A 27655-nucleotide genomic window follows, 5' to 3' on the forward strand; every position below is an offset into this window, starting at 1 on the left:
AAAATCGGTTGTTTGATTTACATGTTATGTGCTTGGATTTACACATCTTTATTGGCAGATTAGCAAAGCTAATCTGTACACTGTGTATAATCTATGTATAATCACTAGAGGCACCAAGCATTTGTGCTACTTCCTTCCAAGCTTTATTTTTCTTCGTGTCTTTTTTGCACATTTAATAAGAAGTTGTATATGACAGGATAAGATGAAACCAGGGTTATACGTTTTTTTTTCCATTTTATGGCATGAGTGAGATGCTAACAAGAGGCACTCGAGCAGTAAATGGGAAATAATTGCAGGTAAAAGTTGTGCATGGGGAACTAAAGAAACATCGTTCCTGCAAATTGTTTGGATTTGTCACGTTATATTGTCATACCTAATTTGCAAAGAATGGAGAAAATCTCATTTGTCACTCTGTTTCTTTAACTGCTTAATTATAAGTCACTTTGGATGAAAGTGAAAATATATAAGTAAATTGTGTAAATCATGACCGCTATCAAATTTGCATTTTGGTCAAAAATGAGTAAACCATATAAATTTCTTATCTAGGAGAGATGAGTTTCTTCTGTGGTGTTATTTTTAAGTATTATTATTTAGTATTATTAATATTAAAAAAGAATTAAAAAGCTGTATCTCCAAGCTCACATTTAAACTTGGCTTTATAAGTTTCTGTCTCCCAGCCAATCATCAGCCAGGATGAACATAGGATGAATGCAAAATAGGTGGCCTCGACCAATCAGTGTCTACATTTTCTATACATTCTGATAGAAACAAACAGATTTGAAGCCTAAGCCTCAGTATGGTCAGTCAGAAGAGAAAGTAATCTCTCTCTCTCTCTCTTTCTCTCTCTGTATGTCTCTTTCACTTTCCTCTCATTTTCCTTTTTTAAAACCCACCTCTGTCTCTCTTTATCCCCCATTTCTTTCTTTTCTCTCACTTCCGCCTCTGTCTCCTTTCTTTTTTCCTCTATATCTCTCCCACCTCTCTCTTTCCTCCTCTCTCAGCTCATCTCTGATGCCCCCCTCCCCTTGCAGTAATGAGGCATGTGGGCGAGAGGACGTGCAATTACAGCATGCAGTTCTCTCTTCTGTGTTGCAGATGGGAATGGCTCATTCTCTTCGTTCTCTGTGTTCGAGTGAACACTGATTATTCTCCAATCCCTGTTAAAGCAAAACGCCACGCAGATCCCTGGCCTGGCGTGAGTTATCCTGGTGGGATAACTCTAGCTTACGTGGTGCTAAATAGATGCCACATTAGCTTTCACTGACTGGCATTTCAAGGTGTGAATCATGTAGAGATGAATTTAACAGCCTGGTTCTGGTGAGAATAGAATCTGAAGATTAATGAAAGATGAAAGATACTGTAACACTGTAGACTTTTTAATGAGCATCATGGCTGTGGTTAAGCAGAGGTCTTGCGCACTGTGTAGGTGGTTTCAGTTGTTTTGATTTGCTTACATGTGTTTTGTGTGTGTGTTTGTGTGTGATTAGATGTGGGTGGAAGACGCTATGCCTAAAGAGCACAAAAGCACTTTCTATAGCATAGAGAATGTGGGAGTATAAAGTGGCACTTAACCAGTATTTTCTTTTTAGAGCCTTGATGTCATGCACCAGAAAAAGAGTTTACAGTGCTTAACACAGAGCAGTCCACTCAACACTTAGCTGTATACTACTGGGTCAGTGCTAATTCGTAGAAATCAACCATGCATACATGTGAGAGTAGGTTGATATACTGTGTGTGGTGATTTTTGCCTATGCTTTTTTCAGTTTACAATATTGCCATGACATTGGGCAAGAGACACGTTACTGTCTTCCATTTTTTTTATTTCAAACTGGGACAGTCTTTATGTTGGAATTGCAATTGCTGCCTAAAATACTGCCTAGCTAACCAGCCTTCACCCCAATGGAAAGCAGTAACAATATGTTGAATATCACAATTTACACCATAGCTCTGGTGTTGTAAGGTGTTGCAGTCTGACAGTAGTGCAGCTGCAAATCACAGGTTTATTTTAATGCGGCTGTTGTAACAGCTCATTTACAGGAACTTGTTTACTATGCTTTCAAGAAATGTTTATTTAGCATTTATGGAAGGAGTCTCCAGTGTCAGTGCTTTGTAACAGTCACAGGTAAAGCTGTATCTTTACACTTCCCAACTGGTAACCTGGTAACAAGCTGCATTTTTTCTGTCTTATTAACTTCAAGAGAAAGCTGTATTAGATACTTGCATATAATAATAATAATAATAATAATAATAATAATAACTATTTATTAAATATAATACTTATTAATTTTGTCATTAATATATACCATTGCTGTTATTATATTATATACCACAGTTGTTCTACTCCATTTAATGCACCCTGAACTGCGTCCAGCTTTTATTTCTACCTCCATTGTAATGTAACTTACAGCTGAGTTTTTTTTAAAAAAGAAATGATTCTGCTTCAGACAGTGAGGGAATGACTGTTTACAGCTGATAACAATTGATAACAAGAAATACTTGTTTAATGGATGTTCCACAACATTAAATGTAACCAGAAATAGAAAAAAAGTATGATGTGTCATCCATTAATAGATAAATTGTAATTATTGGTAAATTGCTGTAGTATAAAAGGAATTAAACAATTCAGAACATGCGGAACAACTAACTTTGGGGTAGTGACAGTAACTCAGGTTTGCATCAGGCTATGTCACACCACTACGCCATTGATTATTTTCCTATAGCAGCATGCCCCCAAGTGTTTTATTCTTTATGTAGTATATTGTATAACTGATTATCAACATGTCATTGTTTCAGAATGTCTCAACTACAGTAGATTTCCATGTATATATTGTGTTCTCATTTAGCCTGTTCTTTCTATGGAGTTGAAGGTATTGTTAGCACTTAGCATCTTCAATCTGATCTTAGCACTGGATGTAAAGCCTTCTGTGACTATCAACTTATTAAGCACTCACTCATATGATGCTTACCATGCTGATAATATGTATTTTCTGAACAAAAGCTTACAGTAACATTATAACACCTTTCATATATGAAAACTGACAGACAGCGTAACGTTACCTAACTAGCTAGAAAGTTTTAATCTGATTTTTTTTGTTCAGAATGAAGCTATTGTTTAATCTCCTCATGACATGTTGCTTTATTCTTTTTAATGCACTACTCTAGTGTTTTGAGCTTGTTAATATCAGTTCTCCTGCCAGCTCATCTAGATGAGTTTTCCATCCTGTGGTAATGTGATGTCTGGACTCATTTCCTTGAAATAGTCATCGACATATTAATTAGCCACAAATACAGAACTTTGGTCATTTTCTAAAAGCCTCAGGCTTGAATGCGCTTCTTGAAAATTGTCTCAGATTCAATGTCCAGATCATACAGTACATAATCTCTAGCCTTTAAGAATCATTGAGACATTTTATTCTGTTCAGACCAGCAGCCTGTAAGCTCCATACATGTCCAATTTTAATTTTGAAGCTTTCTGCGCTCCTTGTGTCACTGTTGCCATGACAATCTTTTCCAGGTCTATAATGCAGGTTTTCACAATCCTTTCAGAACTTTATTTTTAAATTATTATTTCACAGTCACTTCATTTTGCAGAGCACTAAAAGGACTGAAAGGCTAACATTATCTTGGTATTTATTTTTAATGGATAGCACTTTGGGTTTCTATGGAGAGTAACTGTGTTCAGGGTTGTTTTTTTTTTTTTTTTTTTTATTTTGGAGAAACATTTGATTTTTATTGAAAGATACCTAGATTACCTACATGTATATATAAGCAATTGTTTTTCATTTTTACTTATGTATCCCATTGTAATCTTTTTACTTTTTTATTTATACGTATGTACTTACATGCTTATGTACAGCAGTAATGCTATCAGTGAATTTTTTTTTTTTTGGGTGTAGGTGGTTCTATAAAGAGCAAAAAAATGGTGACGCATGTGACTGTGTATGACTTTTACGTGTACTTACTTTACGTGTACTTCACCAATTTAAAAAGAAAAACAAATATGAATGGATGAATGAATAATTAAGCTCTCTTTTCAATCATTTATTGTTTTAATCAAGCGTAGTGATGCTTAGAGGAATTAGAGCATCCAGTTATTAGAAAAACATTTTGCTCCAATGCCATGATCCAGGGCACTCATATGATGGTTTGCAAATCATTATATATATATATGTATATATTTTGTAGCTACCACTGAGCCACCCTGATGATGATGATGATGATGATGATGATGGGCGTGTGTGTGTTCTACAGAGCAAGTGTCTGCGCGCATCGTGCAGGAGGTGACGGCCGAGGCGGTCGCGGTACTGAAGGGAGAGCAGGAGCTCCATCCAGGCACAGCTGTCCGACTCTCCTCAGGTAGGATACACCACTATGATTCACTCTCATGGATACTGGAAGCCATGCAGCCTCGAAAGTCTGTTTTTTTTTTTTTTTTCGTCCAATGCACTTGAAATAGAAAAATCTGTTTTGCAATTTGTGCTATTTCTGTGGAAGATATGGCCTGCTTCTGTCATGCTGTGTCGTAGAGTTTCTTTATGCTTCAAATATGTTATATATTTTTTTCTTTTTCCTATAAATAGTATGAGTAATGCTGATTTTTATGGATATGAATGTATTTGAATACATTATTAAATGCCCAGAAATAAACAGAATTGTTCTGTAAAAAGGGACCTAAGTATTCGAAATGCTGTCGTTTTGATTATTTTGCACTTTGCACACAAATCTTGACATTTGATATAGTTTCAGTTGGGTCATTGAAAACCAGAAAATCTAAATTTGATGATTGTCCTTTTTTTTTCTTTAAAAATTAAAATGTTGCCAGTGACTACTCATTTTAATTTCAGATTAATAAGCTTATAGATCAATTTGCTTAAAGAGCAAGATCATTGAAATTACACCCATCTGTCTGACACAAACATGCTTGTCTATTCAAGACCAACTAGTGATAGAACTGCAAAACCTGTGCCTTGTAAATGTATTGCTTTATGGCGCTATACAGTGGAGGGGGTTAAACCAGTATAATCTATAGTCAATCTGTAGAGATTTTCAAATACTGTTTCTACTGCAGGACATCCAAGTCTATTGGATTTAATTTTGCTTTTATTGACATTGTCACAAAGCAGCGTTACAGAAATCTGGATGGATATAGATCCATAATAAACAAGTCAGAGGTGACAGTGGTGAGGAGAAAAGTCTCTGACACAACGTGAAGCAGAAACCTTGAGAGGAACCAGACTCAAAAGGGAACCACTTCTGGGTGACACTGGATAGTGGGATAATAAATCATTACAGTATACAAGTGTAGAAGTGTAAAGAGTATGTTGAAACAGTGATCAATATGAGCAGATGAGCACAGGACAGTCTTTATGATTACAGCAGCAGTTCTTAAGAACAAATCTACAGTATCCTGGTATGATTAAATACTGAAGGAAAGTTGAGAAGGTTGGGAAGTTGGGAAGTAGAGGTCTTTAGGGTGTCCGTGTGGGACCATCAGCAGCAACAGAAAGTCACAGATGTAGTAGATCATCAGGATGAATCTGGGTGGTTCTGAGCAGCAGAAGTGTGTCAGGATCAGGCAGCAGGAGTACACATACAGCTCGATAGAGAGAGAGAGAGAGAGAGAGAGAGAGAGAGAGAAAGAGAGAGAACAGATTATTAGGAATGCTGTTATCCTACAGTGGTTAAAAAGGGTGAACATTGTGATCTGAACAAAAGTGAGGACTCCAGAAGGTCTAGCTGTGAGAGCATAACTAAAAGAGAGAGCCAGAAGGTAACACAGCTGTAGGGTTTCATAGAACAGGTGTCCTAACTGATCTAAAGCTGGTGTTTATACATTTCGTGGTTTGCTGTCATCGTTTCTCATAGTAGGTTTTCCTTTGTTTTCCTGGATCCTGAGGAAAAAAGTGCTTTCAGCATTAATTGTAAAACTCATTGTCACTATTGCCACTATTGCTAATGTCTGTTTCTTAAATCTACTTGCAAGTAAATACTTTACCACTTTATCAGAAGAAGATGAATAATCTAGAATAGTGAGGTTGGTGAAGCATATCCAATTAGTCTGTTTTTTTTTTTAATTTTATTTTATTACAGTGGTAGAAACAATAACCCATTATTATTATTATTATTATTATTATTATTATTATTATTATTATTATTATTAAAACATCTTAAATTATGTTTTTGCTGTGGATATTTGAATTTATTTGGATTTGTCCTGGTGTCAGCAAGGTAATTTTCATTTGGTCTTAAAAAGGTTTTAAAATTTGAAAGGAAAAAAAAACAACAACTCTGCAACAACCCTGTCTATGACTCAAGTAAACTGCAATATTATTGTACACATTTAAATAATGAACCTAATATTTGGATAATTAGATTATGTTTATGAAATACATAGAATATATTTTATACTTAAAGGAGCCCTGGCTGAGAACCTTTGAAAGTTGAGGTGTTTGTCATGAAAGACTGTTTGCAAGATTGGTGGTTTTGCATTGTTGCACATGGAAGGAAACAAATAGCAAGTAAATTAGAGAAGAATCACTGCAAGTCAGTCAGTGGTTTGGGATCTGCCCCTTACAGAGACAGACTTAATACACCAACAATCCATCAGTGCAACACTTATGCAAGCAAATTATGGATATTGTGAGTGTGTCTGTGAGTTTCTTTCATAAGTGGCTATGTTTTTTTGCTGACCAGGTAGTGTCTGTGTGTGTGTATGTATCCTGTTTATCTATGGCCTGAGTTGGTCTCTGCACTGTCGCTTCACCTCCTGCTGAATGGCAAATCCGTTTTGACAGCTGGTCTCTTCCATTAGCACTCTGCTGTGTATATGCATGCTGACTAAGGGTTGAGAGAACAACCTGTCTGCTGGTCCAAGCAACCTGTCCTACCTCCTTGTGTGTGTGTGTGTGTGTGTGTGTGTGTGTGTGTCACAGTGAGTGAGGCTTACCTGACTTGCTGGTCTGATTCGCTACAATTAAGAGTGTAAGAGAGAAATAGTTCATATGGCAAAGTTTTCTGTAAGGAGACATTTATTGTACATGTATGAAAGGAGTCTCCAGTGTCAACTCTTTGTAACAGTCAATATGTTTTCCACCACAGGAAAGTCTTTCGGGCAGAGGAGTTTATATTGTGCAGTAATATGACAAGTTTTTTTTGTTTTTTTTTTAAATAACTTGAAGAGAGAAAAAAAAATCAAGGTTGGTAAGGGAACAATTGTTATAGTTGTGCTAAAAGGAACTAACTTGTTTTGTGGACATTCCACACCATCAAACATAATTATAAATAAATAAAAGTATGGTGTGTCATTTTTTAATTAATGAACAAGTGCAATTGCTGGCAAATCACTGTGGTATAAAAAAGAGGAATAAAACACTTCAGGATGTGCTGTTATTGGAAAATGTTCAATGTTGGAGTGGTAACAATAACTCTGCTTTGTGCCGGGCTGCCTCACACCACCCAGTCGTTGGTTATTCCTATAAAAGTAAGTGTTGTTGTGATGCATTCCTTGTGTTTGTGAGTCGTTTTTGGATAATGGTTGCTGAAAGTTTTCACTATGCTGAATTTAGCCTGCAGAAACAGATCGGCCTGTGTGAATTCATCTCTGCATTATTGAAAGGATGAGATTAAGCAAAATTACTTAGCACCAAGGAAGTCCTGCAGGTCGGATTGCACGTCCAACCTAAGCTTTGCTGTGTGGATTTGTTGCTGTCTTTTTTATATCTTCTTTCATTTTCTGTGTGTCTGCAGTGGAAGACTCAGCCAATTTGCCACCTTCCCCACCTCCATCTCCTGCAGCCGAGCACTTTGGCCCTCTGGAGCAAGGTAGGTCCATGTCCAGCTGCTAATGAGTGTGTGTGTGTGTGTGTGGAAAGTGTTGTAGTGTTTGTACAAAGGTGAGTGTGAAAAACATCTGTGGTTTGGATGTGTCTTCATCCCTGTTCACCACTGGCCCCACATGAGGGTTTTTTTTTACTGGAAAAGTGGCCAACACCATTCCTTGCTGGACAGACGGTGAGACACACACTTCTGACTGAGCTGCAGAGACCCGTGCTAGAAGAGAAATGGGCGCAGGGTTGTCTTTGCCACCTCCTCCTCTTCCTTACTTCTCCTCGGCGCGTGTTAAATGCTTGGCTTTATCTTCATCACCAGAATATTAGAGGAAATCAGACAGCCCAGATCAAAACAACACCATTACTCTTACTTCTTTCACCATCACTTAATTTCCTACATACACTCTTCCTGAATCCCTCTCAGCCTGCATGATGCCATTCTTCACTCTGGCCCTTCTCCCATTCCCTTAATGCCATCGTGTTGGCATTCAGGCTCACCCCACCGGTATCCTTAAGTCTAGGGAAACTTTACCTCATGCTGTTCTTGTCCTCTTCTTTTGCATGTTATGTAGTAGGTGCTGTTAATGTTGTGGGCCTGCACTCATCCGTTTCTTTGTTTGTATGTGTGTGTGTTGTTTATTGTTGTTGATTTTGGTTGCATCTGCTGTTTCTGCTCTGTGGTTATAATGGTGCCGTGTACAAACTAGTGGAGGCATGTACAATACTCAGCTTGTTTACCACATCCATTAGATGAACTGATGTTTAAAACAAGCTCAGCTTGTTACAGACATGCTACTGAAGAAGTGGGGAACATGTAAGCCATTTAATTCAAGTACTTCACAAGCTTTACTGGTGTTATCTGAAATTATGCTGATGACTGTTTGTTATAATGCTGTCTTCAAAGATACATATTTTTTAATACAAAGAACACTAATGCTTGTGATGTACCGACAACATTTTAAGACAGCATTGCCAGCTGTAACATAAGGTAGCCGGGAGCATTGGATGTACTGTATTCCAAGTCTCTTTTTTCAGGCATTTGCAATAACCATTGTCCAGTCCATATTTGAGATCAAAACAGGCAGTCAAAACAACATCAATAAGGACTAGGAAATAGGATTACCAATAGAACCTTGGAATCTAACAAGACATCAAGAAAACTATGGAACTAGGAAATAATGAACCTGAGAAACAAGGATACTAATGCTTACAGGACTGTGTAAACATAACAGAGCAACAGAGGAGTACATACATACGAGCTAATCAGATGTAATCAACCATTCAACAAGAAATAGGCTCAAGGGGAATGGTTCTGCCAGATCCCAAGCAGGAAAAGAGACATAAAGGGTAGGTTCTGTGAGGCAGAACAGCTACTGAGAGTGCACCCATGGAAACACTGACCTAGGCATTCAGACGTAAAGAAGATCTAGACATAGATATAAGCAGGGTCAGAAGTAGGCTCAGTGACATAAACAGATTCAAGCTTTAAACAGAGTCACAAACTTAGCTGGGTGCAAAAAAAAAAAAAAAAAAAGACTGAACCGAGAGTAGAGACTTTGAGTCTGAACAAAAAAAAAGACTGAACCGAGAGTTTGGAGCAGAGAAGAAAAGCCTGGAGCAGAAAGAGAAACTGTGCCAAAAGCATAAACAGAGAATGAGTCTTGAGAACAGACAGAGACTAAGACTTCAGCAGAGACAGTGACAAAAACTAGAGCAGGTTAGAGGAGAAGGAGTCATGGAAACTAGGAACTAGACCACTAGAAAATGAGATGCCTGAGGAACAAGAGAAGGGGACTAGCAACTTAGGAATGTTTAATTATTATAAGTCAGTTAACTAGTAATGGGTAGTGCAGTAATGTGTAGTGATGTGTAAACAGTGATCAACTGAAGTGATAAGGCCAAAGCTAGTGCAAGAGTGAGGAAAAGAGAAGCATAACAAAAAGTTTCTGTTGTCCTAAGGATTCCAGTTGGTCCTGGGGCAGCACCATCAAGCAACTCTTTCCAGTCATCCATTTATGGTACACCACATTAGACACTCATTATATCACCTTGGATGACCCCTTCCTCTTTCTTGTAGGCCAGGCAGTAGCAATGTTTTCATTGCAGTACCAGGTACCGTAAGACCCTCTTGGCACATGCCAGCCTTAGCCTGTGCCTGATGTGTGAACACATGCGAGAGACAGTTTTGTAGTTGATGCATGTGTTCTATACACTCCTCCTAATGCATTCTTGGCTCTGACAATTCCCCAGATTTTTTTTCTATTGGCATGTCCAGCTGGACATCGGGGCAGCAGCTTTTGTTTGGCTCCTCTACTGCCATTTGGCATGCCCACCAGACCTGGGGCAAGTGCTGATCCCAGACCCATTGGTAGAGTCTAGTTCAAGCACCAGGCCATATCTCAGTGGCTGCAGTACTGTAATGCACTTTTTTCAATCCTGGCAGACCTCAGGCCAGGTTTCTTGCCAAAAACATCTATGATGGTAGTGGCACTTTGGTCTCTGACTGGATATGCCTTGGCTATTTATTGAATTAGACCAGCTAGCTGAATTAGCTACTAAGATAGAATGAGTCCATGATCAGTTGTAGTAATACCTGTTCCATAGGATCCCACATTATGGCATGGCTGGATTGGAAATTGTGGCCATATTCTCTCTCATCTCTAATTGCTTGGCAAATCATTTTTTGCACCCTGGAAGAAGTTTGGGATGTTGCCCCAAAACCTGCTAGTGTATCTCATGTTCGTAATGCTGTCTTGCTTACTGGTTTACTCTCCCACTGCATTATGACATGGACTCTTTAATTCACCATCACTATAGCAAACTGGGTGGTCCCAATCAGTAGCTTTTGAGAGACAATTCTTTCTTGTGGTCTAGGCAGTATTTTTACTTGCAGCAACAGGTGTCACCCTGATGGCACATGACAGCCTGTATTTTTTGGCTCAAACAGATCCCCACCTGGTATTTGGCTTACCCATCAGACTGGGGCAAATGATGACACCAGTCCTTTTGTTGGTGGCTAGTCTAGTTCAAACATTTGATCAAGCCATACCTCAGTAGGTGCAGTGTGGTAATTCCTAGCACACCCTTGGCCAGGTTCCCAACTACTGAACACCTGTGCCTCAACCATCCGTGATGGTGGGGGCAATTTGCATTTGGATTGCATATACCTAGAGCCACATAGTGAATTAGTCCATAGCTACCAAGATCAAGTGAGCCCATGATCAGAGGTAGGCAGATGACCCAGTATTTAGTATCTATTACTACCTGCTCTTATTCCTACTGCTGGATTGGAATATATGACCAAACTCTGCAGAGGAATATTTTCCCTCTTATGTCTAACCACACGCGAACCGTCTTTGTTCGCTCCCTGGTGGACTTCAAACAACTCATATACTCAGTTATTTCCTCAAATCTTGTCATGTTGGTAATGCTGTCTCACTTACAGCAGTTCATACAATGTACATTATCATAGCTTGTTTACTCACCCATTGCTCTATGACATGGATTCTTTAGCTAACCATTCTCCTGGCTGATTGATCGAAATTTAAATTAGACCCTGTCTCAGACAATGACACGGTGCCTCCACAGCAGCTATTTCTGTTTGTGGCCATTGCGTCTTGTATCTATGTGTGTTTTTCAGTATTGTGCATATGTGTGCCACTTCTTCACAATCCCTTTACGTAGTACCTATTCTGCATACCTATTTTCTCTTTCTATTTTTTACTGCTGCCTTTGTACCTGCTCTTTCTCTTCCTCTCACCTTTAGCATCACCATGTTTCTCCCTTTTAGTCACCTTTTACTGCCCCTTATTTTGATATACTTCTGTCATTTTCTGGTCACCTTTTGTCACTTTATATTTCTTTCTTCCTCTTTCTCTATCTCTTTCAATTACTTCCATCTTCCTTTCTCTCAGTTCTTTTCTCTTCCCATCATGCTCTATTACTTCCCAACTCTTGACTTGTCCACCCTTCTGTTCATCCTTTCCTGTCTCCTCTATATCCCCCCTCTCTCTGTCTCTCTCTGTGTCCAGATTTCCCTGCATTTCCTTCTCCTTGTGTCTGTTTGTAGATGTAGGGGATGAGGAGGAGGCTGGGCCTCTCTGCCGCTTCCAAAATTCTCGGGAGAGGTGCAAGTTCCTCGCCCCCTCCATCTCAGTTTCAGTGCCCGAGGATGAACCCTACTACTCTGACGAGGAGTACTATGACCACCCCTTATTCAGCCCTGAGTGGACACTCTCGGGCTCACGCCCTTCAGGGCAGGCCGCTGCCTTTAGCCAGATTGAAGGTGAACCGCGCATGGTTCCTCTCCACCATCCTCCCCCATTCTCTTCCTTTCTTTCTCTGCCTTTTCTATATTCAGTTCTCTTCAGTCATGTTTATCCAAATCTTGGTCTTCCCTTTCTCTCTCTCTCTTTCTCTGGTCTCTTTTCTTGTCTGCCACCCTCCTTTCCGTCTTTTGTCTCTGTTGTGTTGTGCACGCTCTGTCTGTGGAGCGTTCCTTATCTTCGGCGTGCCCTTTCTTTTGTCTCCGTGCATTTTTTGGGACAGTTCATTCTAAGTCGTTTGGCTCCCAGCCCAGGTTTTCCTTTTATGGCTAGTTTCTTTTTCAAGTGTTACCTAAATGACAAACTGCATATTGTAAAATAACCCCACACACTCATGCCTGATACATTAGTGACACCACTCGTGCATCTCGTTTTAAAAAAACTTGCTCCAAATGTGAGCCAAACGGCTTGCCACATCAGCAGGTCAGTCCAGCATGGTGTGCATTTTTTTGTTCTTTGCCTGTTTTGTGGGTCTGCTTTTATGTCTGTCTGATTGTCTGTGTCTCCATCACCTGACCCATGCTCATTGCCCTGCCCCATCACCAAGCCAATTCCGTTTCCCCCTGCTGATGTACACATGCTGTAGATCACAGGAAGACTTTCAGCTCTTCTACTTTTGGCACAAACAAGCACACACACATACACTTTTTCAATCTATTACTGCAATGCATCAGTCAATAAAGACAGGGCATGCTTTGTCAGTTCTTGTTTGTTTCTTGGCTGAATGAAGGACCATACGTTACAGATGAAAGCCCATGTCTTTTTGCTCCTATATTTCTCTGTGTGTCTGTATCTCACTGCGGCATCCTGCTGAGAGTTGACCTAGTGTGCCCTGTGCTGCCAGACTCACAGCAGCCCTCATAAACACACTGTAGGCTGCAAACTTTCTCTTCTAAGCACCAATTTTGAATCTTAGACCCTCATTCACTCTGACAGATAAGACATTGTTATACCCCTCCTTCTGGTTGCATCCTAATGCTAAAAAACATGCCAAGCTGTCACAGATATTAACTAGTTTTGAAGGATTATTGCTTTTTCTTTACTCCCATGCACATTGGAGGTTTTAATGTCAGTTTTTGTGTATACTTATTCTTAGTGGTGCCTAATTAAAAGGTAAATAGTCACAGATTTATAATAAATACAATTGATCACAAGTGCTGCAGTGCTATGTGGGAAAGAATTAGTGTGTGACTCAAAAGGTCTTGTACAACTTTCTTCACGTACAGGTCAATGTCAACTCTGACTCATTCCAGCACAATACCACATTCAAAATTTATTAGATTCCCCATGTTTTGTTGTTTACATATTTTGGAAGTTATATTCCTGATCCCTCCACTGTGACAGACAAACATTTATGATGTGTCCTTAAAGCCCAACTCAAGGGAACTCAGGATGTCATCCTAAAACTAGTTCTGAATAGTGACAGCTATCACTGTAAACAGATATTGTACATTTTGATCTTGTTCTTTACCAATCCTTCTATGTGGCTGATTCCTTTCCACAGATCCTTCCTGCCAGTTTGTTCCCTCTGCATCACTAAACATTTAGCATGAAATGTGTTTGAGAGTCTTATATAAAAACCCATGGTACCACTGGTTGTAAGTTAAATAAACACTTGTATTTTACAGTGCAATACAACAAAAAAATACAAAATCGCATTATACATCTATTGTCTTGACAGTGCCCGCCATGCACATCATGGGGTTTCGTAGTAGTTTGAAATATGAGTTTTTTTTATTTACTCTGATTAGAGGTTATTCATATGTTTGGTGATAGCATATAAAAATGCCCTAACTGAGCAAAAATGTTATTGGGTATGTAAGAACAGTCTGTATTTTTCAAACTCAAAAACTGAAGGAAAACTCTTCTACAGCCATACTGAAACAGTACACATGCAACAATTTGATGTGACTTCAATCCCATCCCAGAGCTGAAAGTGTCCCACTTCCTCCAACCCCTGTAACCCAAGTCTGTGTTGTCCGTAGTCTTGATGTTTCCACTTGTCCCCCTCTTTATTAAGAAGAAGAGACCATAGAGGCTCTCTCTGCAGCGGAGGAAGATGAGAACATTGCAGCGGCAGCAGCTTTAGAGGAGCAGGAGGAAGAGGAGGAGCAGTGGAGTGGGGAGGAGCCTGAGCAAGAACCCATATCCAAGCTCTTAGAGCAGGCAGAGGTGGTAGTCGGGGCCCAGACTTTGCCCTATCTGCAGGCCGAGGACCAAGCACTTACTGCTGGCCCTGGAGCTCCTAACGGGAGCACTGAGGAGGCAGGGAGGGGCGAGTACCCTGAGAAAGGTGTGTTCTCCCTTCTCTGTGGCCTGCATGTTTTTTTTTTCCTTGCTTTCCAAAAAAGAAAAGCTAAAGCATTATGACAGATATGAGCTAAGGCAATGTGGAAGAATGGCTCGAAATTGTCCTCTTCTCTGCTGATGCTGCAAGGCAACACAGGCTTGATGGTGACTCGCTTCTGTGGCCAGAGCTGTGTTTGTTTATCATTTTCTTACTTTTGTTTTTTTTCTTCTCATTATTGAATTGTCATTATCAGTACAGGTGCTACCTTCTTCTTTTGGTGAAGCTTTCTTGGAAGCATATTGCTTAATCTTATGTTGGTACTATTGCTGCCAGGCTGACCTTTTTCCCCATTGACCCATTAAGTGTAATCCATTGCTTGGTGTTTTTTTGCCAGCTACATTGCCAGTGTATTTTTTCTTTTTACTGCATGCTGTGATGAATCACTTGTTTCATTAAGTATATGATTCGGTTCAAATTTTAACTGCTATGATTTTGGTTTGCTTTACCAAGAGTTTTTTTAAACAGTTGTCTGCTTTTCATTTATTGCAATATCAAGCACAGTCATGTCATTTGTTTTACTACCAAATGTGAAATGTGCACATATATTGTTTTTATCATGTATCATTTGTTCACCTCATGTTTTCCCTGTAAACCACTGAAAAAAATGTAAGATTTGGTCTACTGATATGTTGTACAAGAAGTATAACATTCATCAAAACTAAAAATATTGAACTTAAAATAGTATACTTCATTTTATATTGGCCAAGTGGATATTGCATTCAAAACTGTCTCTATCAATTGTAATAACTTTTAACAATGTAACACTTTTGGGAACCTAAGTCCAGAATGTTTTAACATAGGGTTAGTTTCTAATGGGGTATTTATATAGTTTTTACTGTAGGTTATTAAATCCATCTTATCTGTGATGTACAGATGAGGTGTTCTTGGACATTTCATCCTCATTGTGTGGATCTCATCCATCCAGCATTTTGCATGTTGGTCTGCTCACATCCATGTCTTCACCTTGTTCATCACTGAATTGGTATGTGCTCTTTTGTTTCATCTGAGACTCTATATGCTGTGACGATTGCTGGGCTTTGCCTGTCTTTGTGGTGGTTGGCCTGGCAAATCCTTGAGCCCAGATCTATAAGTTATGCAGCACAACTAGATCACTTAAGATTTGCTTTCAGCTGTGAAGATGGACGCAGAAAAGCCATGTGGAGAGAGGACTGCGCTGGTCAGCATGGACTTCACTCAGTCAGAGGTGCACCCAGAGGATCTTACCTCTTACCAGAGTGGTGTTCTTGACAAAGAAATTCCAGAGACATCGTCACCCAGCCTAAGTGACACAGAGGCTTTTGCTGTTTCTCCAAATGGTCAGAGCCATGCCAAAGAGCCCACAGTGTATCCTGGTCAAAAGCCTGACTCACCACTCAATATTGAAAAGCAAGCTTCTACAGATGCAGTTTCTTCTGACTCAAGTAAGTCTCAAACACATGGGAAGCAATTACTAGAAGTGGAATCCATATCTACTGGAGACAAGCAGATAGATGTTACAGTAAGTGCCAAAAGTCCAGAAGTGCCTGGAAAAGAGTCTGCTAGCTTAGATAAACAAGGAGAAGAAATTATGGACAAGTCTGGAATGTCTGCTTATTTTGAAACAACAACACTGAAATCAGAGGAGACGAGGGGACAAGGTGAAGGTTATTATGAGCTTAGTACTGCATCAGAGGAGACTAAGTCTGCCTCTGCCATTTCCTCAGTTCCAGAAATTAGCTACAGTACCCTGGCTCAATCTCAGGCTATAGATGAAAAACCTGAAAGTCAAAAGGGTACCGAAGAGCAACAAAAGGCTCTCCCGTCATCTGAAAAAAAGGATGATTGCAGGCTCTCTCCTGGAAAGCTGGCCTTGGAGCAAAGAAGTTATTCCCTGAATATCACCATTGGAGCTATGGATCAGAGTGGAGGACAAGGACGACCCAGAAACTTCTCCCCATTAGCAACTGACATTATGTCTTATACCAGTGGAAGCCTTGATGAATCTGCAGACTACCTTCCTGTCACAACTCCATCAGTGGAGAAAGTCCCCTCTTTCCCACCAGTGATCCTGGAGACATCAGCCTCTGTCACCACTCCATCAGCCTCTCCACCCCATGACACGGTAGCTGACATCAAGACCCCAAGTCCACAGCCTGAATCCCCAGGTTCTCCCTTACCTAATAAGTTCAACTATAAAAATGGTGCTGTGATGGCCCAAGATCTACCTGAAATGCTAGACTTGGCAGGTACACGTACAAGACTAATGTCTGATAACACTGATCCTGAGATTATAAGAAGGAAATCAGTCCCTGCTGACATGCCCGCCCTTGTGAGTGACTCCTTAGCCCACTTGTTTCAGGGTCAACGAGTTGCAAAAAGTGAGACTCAATTGGAAGAACATGGATACTGTGTTTTTAGTGAGTACTCTGGTCCCATGCCATCTCCAGCAGATGTGCACAGTCCATTGGATTCTCCACCAACACAAATCTTCAACAGAATGATATCAGAGGAGAAAGAGACAATTCCAGCTGTAAGTGGACAGGACAGCCCATCATCTCAAGTTCTGAAAGAAGACATTCCCCCAGACACAGAGGAAGAAAAGGATACAAGAGAAAAACCGTGCAAGACTAATGGTGCTGGGGCAGAGGACTCAAAACAACAAGTTGAAACTTTTGCCACTCCAACTGTTACTGTTACTTTGGAAGGAGTGAAGACTGATCTTGATGCAGAGGCCAAACTTGCAGCTGAAAAGGAGGCTGAAATAGCTGATTATGAGAGGCAAATTCGCAAGCTGGAAATGGAAGACAGACCTTTAAGTGTTGAGGAGGAGAGGGAGCTCCAGGAGCTACGAGAGAAAGTGAAGAATAAGCCAGATTTGGTGCACCAGGAAGCCTATGAGGAGGTAGATGCTGAGGATGTGTACCAGCTCACTGGAGTTGCCAAGGACAGGATTGCTAGACCAATAAGACCATCACCAACATCATCAGTGGAGAGTGCTACTGAGGAAGAAAAAGTGCATGTTGACACAGAGAAACCTAAACCAGCACAAGATGGTCAGAAAGAAGAGCCTGTGAAATTGTCTCCTGTTGAATCTGTTGAGAAATCCAGTAAAGATGATAAACTCCTAGAGCAATCTGGCAAGGAATTTGCAAAGGCAGAGGAGGCTTCTGTTTCCACTTCAGTGGCACAAAGTGCAGAAGAAGAAATAGAACTAGCCGAGGAACCTAAGGAGTACATGCAGGCAGAAAAAGCAGACAAGCCTACAGATTTGCCAAATGTGCCTGAGATACCAGAGAAGATTGAACCACAGAAGACTGAAATAGTTAAGTCTGAAGTAAAACTGAGTGAAACAGTTGAAACAGAGCTTGTTGAGAAAGATGAAGAGCCTGAAGTTGTTGGAAAACATGTAGAGCCTAAAGTTGTCGAGAAAGATGAAAAGCCCAAAGTTGCTGAAAAACACGAAGAGCCCAGAATTGTTGAGAAACACAAAGCGCCCAAAAGTGTTGAGAAAGATGAAGATCACAAAGTTGTTGAGAAACATGAAGAGCCCAAAGGTGTTGAGAAAGATGAAGATCACAAAGTTGTTGAGAAACATGAAGAGCCCAAAGGTGTTGAGAAAGATGAACTGCCCAAAGTTGTTGAGAAACATGAGGAACCCACAAGTGTTGAGAAAGATGAAGAGGACAAATTTGTTGAGAAACACGAAGAGCCCAAAATTGTGGAGAAAGACAAAGAGCCCAGAGTTGTTGAGAAAGATGAAGGGCCCAAAACTGTTGAGGAGTATGAAGAGCCCAAAGTTGTTGGGAAAGAAGAAGAGCCCAGAGTTGTTGAGAAAGATGAAGGGCCCAAAGTTGTTGAGAAAGATGAAGAGCCCAAAGTCGTTGGGAAAGAAGAAGAGCCCAAATTTATTGAGAAAGATGAAGAGCCCAAAGTTGTTGAGAAAGATGAAGAGCCCAGAGTTGTTGAAGAAGTTGAAGAGCCTAAAGTTATTGAGAAAGATGAAGAGCCCAGAATTGTTGAGAAAGATGAAGAGCCCAGAATTGTTGAGAAAGATGAAGAGCCCAAATTTGTTGAGAAAGATGAATTGCCCAAAGATGTTGAGAAAGATGAACTGCCCAAAGTTGTTGAGAAAGACAAAGAGCCCAGAGTTGTTGAGAAAGATGAAGAGCCTAAAGTTGTTCCAGAAGACAAAGAGCCTGAAGTTGTTGAGAAACATGAAGAAACTGGACTTGTTGAGAAAGGTGAAGAGACTGGAGTTGTTCTGAAAGATGAAGAGGAAGAGCATGACGAGTTGGAAGGGGCAGGGGCAGCAGTACAAGAAACCATAGAGCCCCGAGCTGCCATTGAGTCAGTTGTAACAGTGGAAGACGACTTTATCACTGTGGTTCAGACCATCGATGAACGAGAGGGACCTGGGCACAGTGTACGATTCTCCACTCCTCCTGAAGAAGAACCACCTCAAATGCTTCAAGATGAAGAAGAGGAAGAAGATTCTATTGAAATGGCTCAAGAAGCAGAGATAGAGGCTGCTAGCCTGGAGGAGGTCCAGGATGTTCCAGAAGCTGTACAGGTCCCTGTGTGTCCTCCAAAGGAGGTACCAGAAAGCGAGGGTCCCACTGAAAGCTACGATGACTACAAGGATGAGACTACTATTGATGACTCCATCTTAGACAGTTCCTGGGTGGACACTCAAGGTGACGCTAAGATTTCTCTTTTTTGTAATTAACTGTACTTACTGATGTTTAAATTATGGTTTCTAGTACAGTGAAAATGTATAACTAGCTTCAGGTTATTATTTATAATTATACCAAAGCATAATGCTGAATGCTCAATTCTTATTGGTCAGAAAGTATTAATTAATTTCTTATAACAACAGCTCTGACAGTACTTCTGGCCGCAAAGTTTATAATAATGCACTTGTACTAATACTTTTATGTCATACCATTTATGTCATAACAACTTAACAGCAACTTTTTTATAAGTCAATATACTAATTTCTGTGGTATAAGAGGAATAAAAATTCATTTGTTATTCAGTTCATTTTTATATATGAAGAATTGTGATGTAAATATTATTATTTTAGTAGCAAAAATGTCCTTGTGCTATGTGCAAGTAGATAAATGCTGTCATCATATTAGCATCATTTGTCATATAAGTTTCACATTCTATACATACTGCAGATGATGATAAGAGCATGGCCACTGAGAAAATTGAGCCTCTTCCGAGAATGGCAAGCCCTGCCAAGAAACCCTTTACTGAGAAGCCGGTCAAACAGAAGCCTAAAGGAGGCAGAGCCAAAGGCCGAGTTTCCACTCCAGAACGCAAACCCATCTGGAAAGATCCAGGACCGGTCCAGAAAGAGGAGCTGAAGAAGAAAAAAGGTTGCTGATGCAAAAGTGACTGTACACATGCCAGAATAACTGATTACATTGTATTATATAAGATCGTTGCTGCTGTTTATAAAATATTCCTGTAACTTCCTATAAATGCATACCAAGAATTGATGCTAATTTAAGTTACGGATTTTGCTGTAATGTATTGCAGTTATTACCAAAGCTTCTTGTAAAGGTCTGCTCCTCAAATGCTGTTTGGCCTGTACAGAAAACACATGGATATTTTATATTTTACTGAATGTTTATATCATTTCAAATCCCAATGAACTGAATCCTACAGTTTCCCTGATTCTGTGTTTCCCTCTTATAGCTGTGATTAAGAAGGTTGAGGTCACAAAAAAATCTGAAAATCAGAGCCGCTCTCCCTCCAGGAAGAGTGTTTTAAAGGCCGCCGTAAGGCACCCTAGAGCTACCCAACATCACATCTGTGCTAAGCGGAAACCCACAGGTGATCACACAATCACAGGGAGACTGCTTGCAATGTGGCTGGCAAATACACTGGCATGTTACATTAAAGATGGTGTTTGTCTTTTTGGTTTACAGTTTTTTATTGGCAAAATTATTGTTTTTTTTTTATTTTTCATGTTGCTTATTGGTGTGTTTTGAGTAAAATTGTATTTTTAAGTTTGTTTCGAAATGTGCTTTTCTGCACTTGCTTAGAATCTCTTGTTTCTGCTTTTTTTGGCTTTCTCTTAGTCCATATGCTAATCTCTGCTTCTTTGTGGCTATTTTGTGAACTAACTCTAAGCCCATTTCCTGAATGAGTGTGTCTGTGTGTCTACTGTGTGAATTTTAGTTGTGTTATGATTCTCTGAAGGAACATTGCAAAATATTACTTCCAGTTTATGTAACAAATCTGGCAGAAGAGTCTCTGTAGGATACAGGACGTCTACGGTGGTTGCTATGCAACTGATTGAGTAGGAGACAACCTGGCCTCCTGAGAGAGAGAGAGAGAGAGAGAGAGAGAGAGAGAGAAAATGAAAGAGATGAAAGTAATCAGAGAGAGAGAGAGAAAACTCACTCTGTCATCATCCATCTCCTTCTGCTCTTTTTGAGAATTGCAATTAAATTTATATTTAAAAATCCACTAAATTGCTGCAAAGGCCCAATTAAATGTTAAAAAAAGCCCTCTTATGTAAGGTTTAATTAAAGTGTATTGTTCCCTGCCAACAAATGTCAGAGTAGCTGCTTTCCAAAATGTGGTTCGGATGCATTTCCATTCTGGGATTCAATAAGTGTATTAATCCTGTATTTTTGTTTTATTAACTTCAAGAAAGACACAGAAACAGAGGCTGGTGAAGGAACGACTGTTTATAGTTTCTATAACACAAAAAATAACAGGAACTAGTTTGTTTTGTGGAGATTCCACACATTGAATGTAACTATAAATGGATAAAATGTACATTGTACATTGTAAATTGCTGCAAATAGATGTTACAAAAACCCTCTTATATAAGGTTTGTAATTTTCAGAGTGTTACTCCCTGCCAAATCACTTCAAAGCAGTTGCTTAATATATGGTTCTGTGAGAGATGTGTAAATACACTGTGTGTACATATGCTTACATGTGGAGGTGTTTGTTTAAGAGAGAGACCGAATGTTTTTCTGTATGTCTTTAATTTCCTAGTTGTTTGAATGTATATGCTCTGGACACTCAGAAGACACTCATTAAGATGAACAATGTCAATATCTTTTTCTCTCTCTAGTATCAGCAGATGGACGGCTGCCATTCAGCTCAGTGCGACATTCCAGAGACAGGGCATCTGTGAGTAGCATTAAATTCTTACACAATCTCTCTTTCAGCAGTTTCAGGATTAAATACATTGAATATTTCATATAGATGTAGTATCTATTGATTATTTATAGTAACAGTTGAAGTACACTATTAGTCGTGTATTTGGAAAGTGTTTTTCATGATCTTGAAGATATTTTGTTTTATAAGAGTTGAAATTTGGGTAATGCTTTACATTAAGGTTCTCTTTACTTTCATTATTAACTAACAAATGATTAACATGTCTTAATTGACATTTGTTTAAATGTTAATGAAACACACCTGCATTGATCATGTTTATTTAATTCATGACTAAAAATCAATCCACATAAATGATCAAAAATAAAATTAAATGTTGATAACTTACTCAACTCTAGTCTTCAGATGTAAATATTAGAACTATAGATGCCAACATCAGTGGGTTTAACTGTAACAGTTACGATTTTTGACACCTTGCTGCAGCAATACAGGAAACACTTTCTCAGCTAATAAAATTCTCCCAGCAGAAAAACCTGTTCACTGAAGGGGAAAGGATGCTTCTGCTTCCGATAGTGTTTACTTTTGCTTCACTCTGTCTTTATCTAGTTGAACTTTGACCTGTGAATTCACAGTGTCAGTTTTTTCAGCCAGTACAATACATGAAGGCAGAACTGTGTACACTTTGGTCCTTAAAAAAAATATGGAGGATCTACTAATTGTTAAGTAGCACCCACAGTGGACTTTAGCCTCAGTGGGGTTTGTTTGTTTGTTTGTTTTTTTCTTTTGCGCATTTGTGCACATTTGAATATATATACACCGATCAGCCATAACATTAGAACTACCTGCCTAATACTGTGTAGGTCCCCCTTGTGCTGCCAAAACAGCTCTGAACCATCGAGGCATGGACTCCACAAGACCTCTGAAGGTGTGCTGTGGTATCTGGCACCAAGACGTTAGCAGCAGATCCTGTAAGTTGCGACTTGGGGCTTCCATGGATTGGACTTGTTTGTCCAGCACATCCCACAGATGCTCGTTTGGATTGAGATCTGGGAATTTGAAGGCCAAGTCAACACCTTGAACTCTTTGTCATGTTCCTCAAACCATTACTGAACAATTTTTGTAGTGTGGCAGGGAGCATTATTCTGCTGAAAGAGGCCACTGCCATTAGGGAATACCGTTGCCATGAAGTGGTGTACTTGGTCTGCAACAATGTTTAGGTAGGTGGTACGTGTCAAACCCAAGGTTTCCCTGCAGAACATTGCCCAGAGCATCACACTGCCTCCACTGGCTTGTCTTCTTCCCGTAGTGCATCCTGGTGCCATCTCTGGCCCATGTAAGCAACGCACACATGCATGGTCCAGTTCTGACGCTCATGTGCTCATTGTAGGGGCTTTTGGTGGTGAACAGGGGTCAGCGTGACTGGTTTGCGGCTCCGCAGCCCAATACAAATACCAAGCTGCGATGCACTCTGTGTACCGACACCTTTCTATCAGAGCCAGCGTTAACTTTTTCAGCAATTTGTGCTACAGTAGCTTTTCTGTGGGATTGGACCAGACGGGCTAGCCTTCACTCCCCACTAGCATCAGTGAGCCTTGGGTGCTCATGACCTTGTTGCTGGTTCATCGGTTGTCCTTCCTTGGACCACTTTTGGTAGGTACTAACCACTGCATACCAGGAACACCCCACAAGACCTGCCGTTTTGGAGATGCTCTGACCCAGTCGTCTAGCCCATCACAATTTGAACCTTGTCAAAGTTGCTCAGATCCCTATGCTTGCCCATTTTTCCTGCTTCCAACACATGAACTTCAAGAACTGACTGTTCACTTGCTGCCTAATATATCCCACCCCTAGATAGACAGCAGGTTAGCAGTATTTGCTGTCAGGTCTGAAATTTTCCACCATTTTGACATAGTTTTTGTTTTGTTTGGTTTTGTTTTTATTAAATGGGTGTGGCAAAGAGTGATTGCAAAATGACAGTTATTTATTAGTCATTTAAAGTGTATTAACTTCTTGTTAGACCTTTGTAAAAATTGTCCAAATTCTGTGGACAAATTGCTAAATAAATAAATGATTAAATAAATGACAGTGAAGCAGAGACTAGAGAAAGGATAGCAAATAAAGAATTAGCTAATTTGAAAAAATTCCTTTTATTTGTCGGAGAAGCATCTAATTTTTTTAAATATTATCCTTTGCTTGCTAACCTCATAATTTATTCTGTTTAAAATTTCAACCCAAAACAATCTCGGTATTTTTCAGTCCAGCGTTTCAGCATATCCCATGCATTTCTCACTAATGCTACTCACCCGCATACACTCATACTCGTTACTCCTATCCTCAAGCTTTTCATTTCCACCATCTTGTGCTTCCACGTGCACTCTTTTGTCTGAGTGCCCTTCCATTAGCATTAGCCCAGACATGACATTTATTCTGCTTGGCCTTTCTGATCTTAAAGACCCTCAGCTTTCTGATTCTTCCCATAAATGTTGTTATTTACCTCAAATGCAAATTTACTCCAGCTTTTTCCAAATACCATGGTTTGTACATTATGTGTATGTCCTGCCCCTTTTTGTTGGCAGAAATATGCAGCGGAATAACAGCTTAGCAAATTTCCCATTTGCAAAACAGACCTAAATCTATGTAATGTGTTATTTATGTAATAGAATTTCATTTAATTTCAGATTAAGCACTTCTCATAGACAGGATGTGAATAGATTATTACATCATTTGTTCATGAAATTCAATTGTTTTGCCATGCTCATTATTATCCCATTGATATCATTGTGATCTTTTGATTTAATCCTCTCTCACATGACTTTCTCCTCCATTGGTTTTTCTTTTGCATGAACAAACATGTGCATCTTCATACCACCGTTCATCACAGACCCCCAGCCCAACATCACTAACAAAGATCCCCACCTGTAAAACCCGGGCGTCGGCTCTTCCCCAGCCCCGCCCTAACTCCACCTGCTCCTACAATAAAACAAGCTCATTGGTGGAGGCCGATGGGCCCCGCCCCTTCTCAACAGGCCCTCAAGATTCCCTCTCAATTAACAGGAATTTAGAAAAGGTAAGAAAGGGCCTAAAGCTGTTTTGCTAACACTTTACTGAAAGGTGGTGTTCATAGGGCTTCACAAAGCCTACACAGGCCCTTTATGACAAGTGGAATAAATATTGTAATATAAATAAAAAGACCTGCATAAATATTTATAAAGGCTTATTCCACTTGAGGTCAGTTTTATTAAGATAATTTCACTGAGGTTGATGTAACACCTGAGTCAAATGACAAAAAAAAAAAAAACACGCATGACTGTCATTACAGTGTCATATCAGTGCCATAATTATTAATAAGTCATAATTATTAATAATAATTAAGTCTTTCATTTAGTAAAATGAAACTCGCTTAATTTTACATAACACACGTCATTACAATGTCATGGCAATCTCATAAGTATTCATAAGAATCTTTAATTTATTAAAGTGAAGGTTACTTTGGTTTATATAACTGTTATTACAGTGTCATATCAGTGTTATAAGCACTCAGCAATCTTTCGTTTATTAAAATGAAACACAATTTTCATAACTGTCATTACAATGTCATACGTATTCATAAAAATCTTTTGTTTATTAAAATGAAACACATTATTATACATAATTATACATAACTATCATTACATGGCCATATCAGTTCCATAAGTATACATAACAATCTTTTATTTATTAAACAAAATAACTGTCAATTCAGTTGAAGTATTCATAAAAATATTTTGTTTATTAAAATATATCTCACTTAAATTTATATAACACTGTCATTACAGTATGATACCAGTGCCATAAGTATTTATGGGAAGTTTGCGTAACTCTGTCATTAGTGTCATATCAGTGCCATAAGTATTCATAACAATCTTTTACTTAATAAATTGAAACTCATTAAAGTTTACGTAACTCTGTCATATCACTGTCATAAGTGTTCATAGCAATCTTTTATTTAATAAATTGAAATACATTTAAGTTTATGTTGCTTTGTCATTACAGTCACAATGTCATTATTATTAATAAAATCTTTAGTGTAACTTAAACTTTAGTTGAAAATTAACTCACTTAAGTTTACATAACTGTCATTATAGTGTCATGTTGGTGCCATAAGGATTCATTTAAAAAATAGTAAAATTAAACTCATTAAAATTCATTAAAATTTGATGAGCAGAATTTGCCCTGACGTTGCATTGTAAGTCAACCTGCGAAGTTCCATAACACAGTTTATGTCAACATAAAGTCGACAAAAGTCACTTGGCCCAGGTGTTATGTCATATTCAATGTCATATTCACTCAAAATTGACGTAAGTAGTCTTCAAGACAGATTATATTGGAATAAGCTTTCCTAAATGTTTGCAGTTTTATCAGTCAGTCAGTTGCCATGAAGGACGTATGTAGATGTAATGTAAAGAAGCTCTATGAACACTATCCCTGAGTACAGTGTTATTTTTAATTTTATTGTTGTTAAAACCGGAGAGTATAACTTTAGGAAAATTACGCTTCATACATTTAGGAAATGAAAATAAACACATCAACCCAGTAATTTGGGACAGGAATGAGGATTGTAGTGTAGTGTCATTCATAGATGATATCTAGTTTTGTCTGTAATTAAGGGACTCTTTGATTCCGTGTAATAACAGCTCACAGGTCATACACACTTTATAAACAGGAGCTGTGTTCTGATGTGGTATACAGTTAAAGCAGTGCACACATCCATCTGTGAGTGTTTTTGGAGCGTTAGCTGTGTGATTGCTGTGGAGCGTGGTGTGTTTATGTGCTGTGGTCAGAGTGTAAGGCTTTTTAGGATGTAAGCTGAATGTGTTTTTCAGGACGGAGGATCTCGGAGCCCTGAGAAGAGATCGTCTCTGCCTCGGCCGGCCTCCATCCTGACTCGGCGTGCACACACCAGCGAACAAGAGGAGAGCTCAACCTCCATCACTAGCTCTGGATCAACAGCACCACGCAGGCCCACATGTACGCCATACACACACTTTAATACTCGTTCATGTGACTCAGGGAGGTTGTGTCTTCATCAGTGGATGTTGGTGGACATCCGCTTCTCGATTGGTCTGCAACACTTCCAGTCTTCTTGAGTTTGTTAATAAGTTTGGCAGCAGTGTAGTGTGTGATGTTCGTGCCATGTTTCCTGTTAAAGTCCCTCACAACTTTGTGGCACCTTCCCGATCCAGACATGAGAATGATTTCAATACGCTCTTCTTTTGTCAAAGGCATTCTTAAAGGCTAACTTAGTTTATATTATATATTATTTTTCAGATAGCCTTTAAGAATTTATTTATAATGGACAATGAGAGTTGTTGTTGTTCTTTTGTCACATTTTGTTTGATTTTTGGTTGATTTAATTATGTGAAGTGTGAAACCAAACCAAACCAATTAGTAAACAAGCCAAAACAAGCCAGGGAACCAATCCCAGCCACTGGGCTTGCACTGTCAGTGCCGGTCCCAAGCCCGGATAAAATTGGGGAGGGTTGCATCAGGAAGGGCATCTGGCATAAAAACTGTGCTATATCAAATATGCGGATCCGCTGTGGCGACCCGTGACAGGAGCAGCCGAAAGAACAACAACAACTCTCATTGTCCATTATAAATAAATTCTTAAAGGCTATCTGAAAAATAATATATAATATAAACTAAGTATGAAAAATTTTAGAAGACATTTTGCTTAAAAGCATTAATTTCCCCAATGTATTGAGACTTTTGGGACACCCTGTAGTTATTTGTAAGATTATTTAATCATGAATTTAGCGCCAGCTACATGTTCTCTGTACTCGGGTGATTTTTGTGATTTCCATGTGCACTTTCATGTGACAAATGTTTTTTGGTTGTCACATTTTGTTTGATTTTTGGTTGATTTAATTATGTGAAGTGTGAAACCAAACCAAACCAATTAGTAAACAAGCCAAAAGTATTCATTTCACTTTGATTAGGACATGACAAACTGACTAATAGTTCTGAAAGTGTGCTGATATTGTCAACATT

The 27655-nt window shown here is 39.2% G+C and overlaps 1 protein-coding gene across 9 annotated transcripts in view; it reads left to right on the top strand.

Annotated features, from left to right (window-relative positions):
- Window positions 1–27655, top strand: part of map2 (microtubule-associated protein 2) — a 128076-nt gene that overhangs the window by 87772 nt on the left and 12649 nt on the right. For 3 of the 9 annotated variants that reach the window (XM_026912796.3, XM_053234330.1, XM_034304872.2), the window contains 10 exons: window positions 4252–4356; window positions 7747–7821; window positions 11899–12114; window positions 14175–14447; window positions 15635–19177; window positions 19664–19864; window positions 20187–20324; window positions 21582–21640; window positions 24507–24692; window positions 26488–26632. In XM_026912796.3, coding sequence (XP_026768597.3) covers window positions 4252–4356; window positions 7747–7821; window positions 11899–12114; window positions 14175–14447; window positions 15635–19177; window positions 19664–19864; window positions 20187–20324; window positions 21582–21640; window positions 24507–24692; window positions 26488–26632 — 4941 coding nt within the window. The remainder of the gene's footprint in view (window positions 1–4251; window positions 4357–7746; window positions 7822–11898; window positions 12115–14174; window positions 14448–15634; window positions 19178–19663; window positions 19865–20186; window positions 20325–21581; window positions 21641–24506; window positions 24693–26487; window positions 26633–27655) is intronic. The other 6 variants (XM_053234337.1, XM_053234333.1, XM_053234331.1 and 3 more) reach the window with 5 other exon arrangements.

The sequence above is a fragment of the Pangasianodon hypophthalmus genome, chromosome 5 (genome assembly GCF_027358585.1).
Source record: "Pangasianodon hypophthalmus isolate fPanHyp1 chromosome 5, fPanHyp1.pri, whole genome shotgun sequence".
NCBI lineage: Eukaryota > Metazoa > Chordata > Actinopteri > Siluriformes > Pangasiidae > Pangasianodon > Pangasianodon hypophthalmus.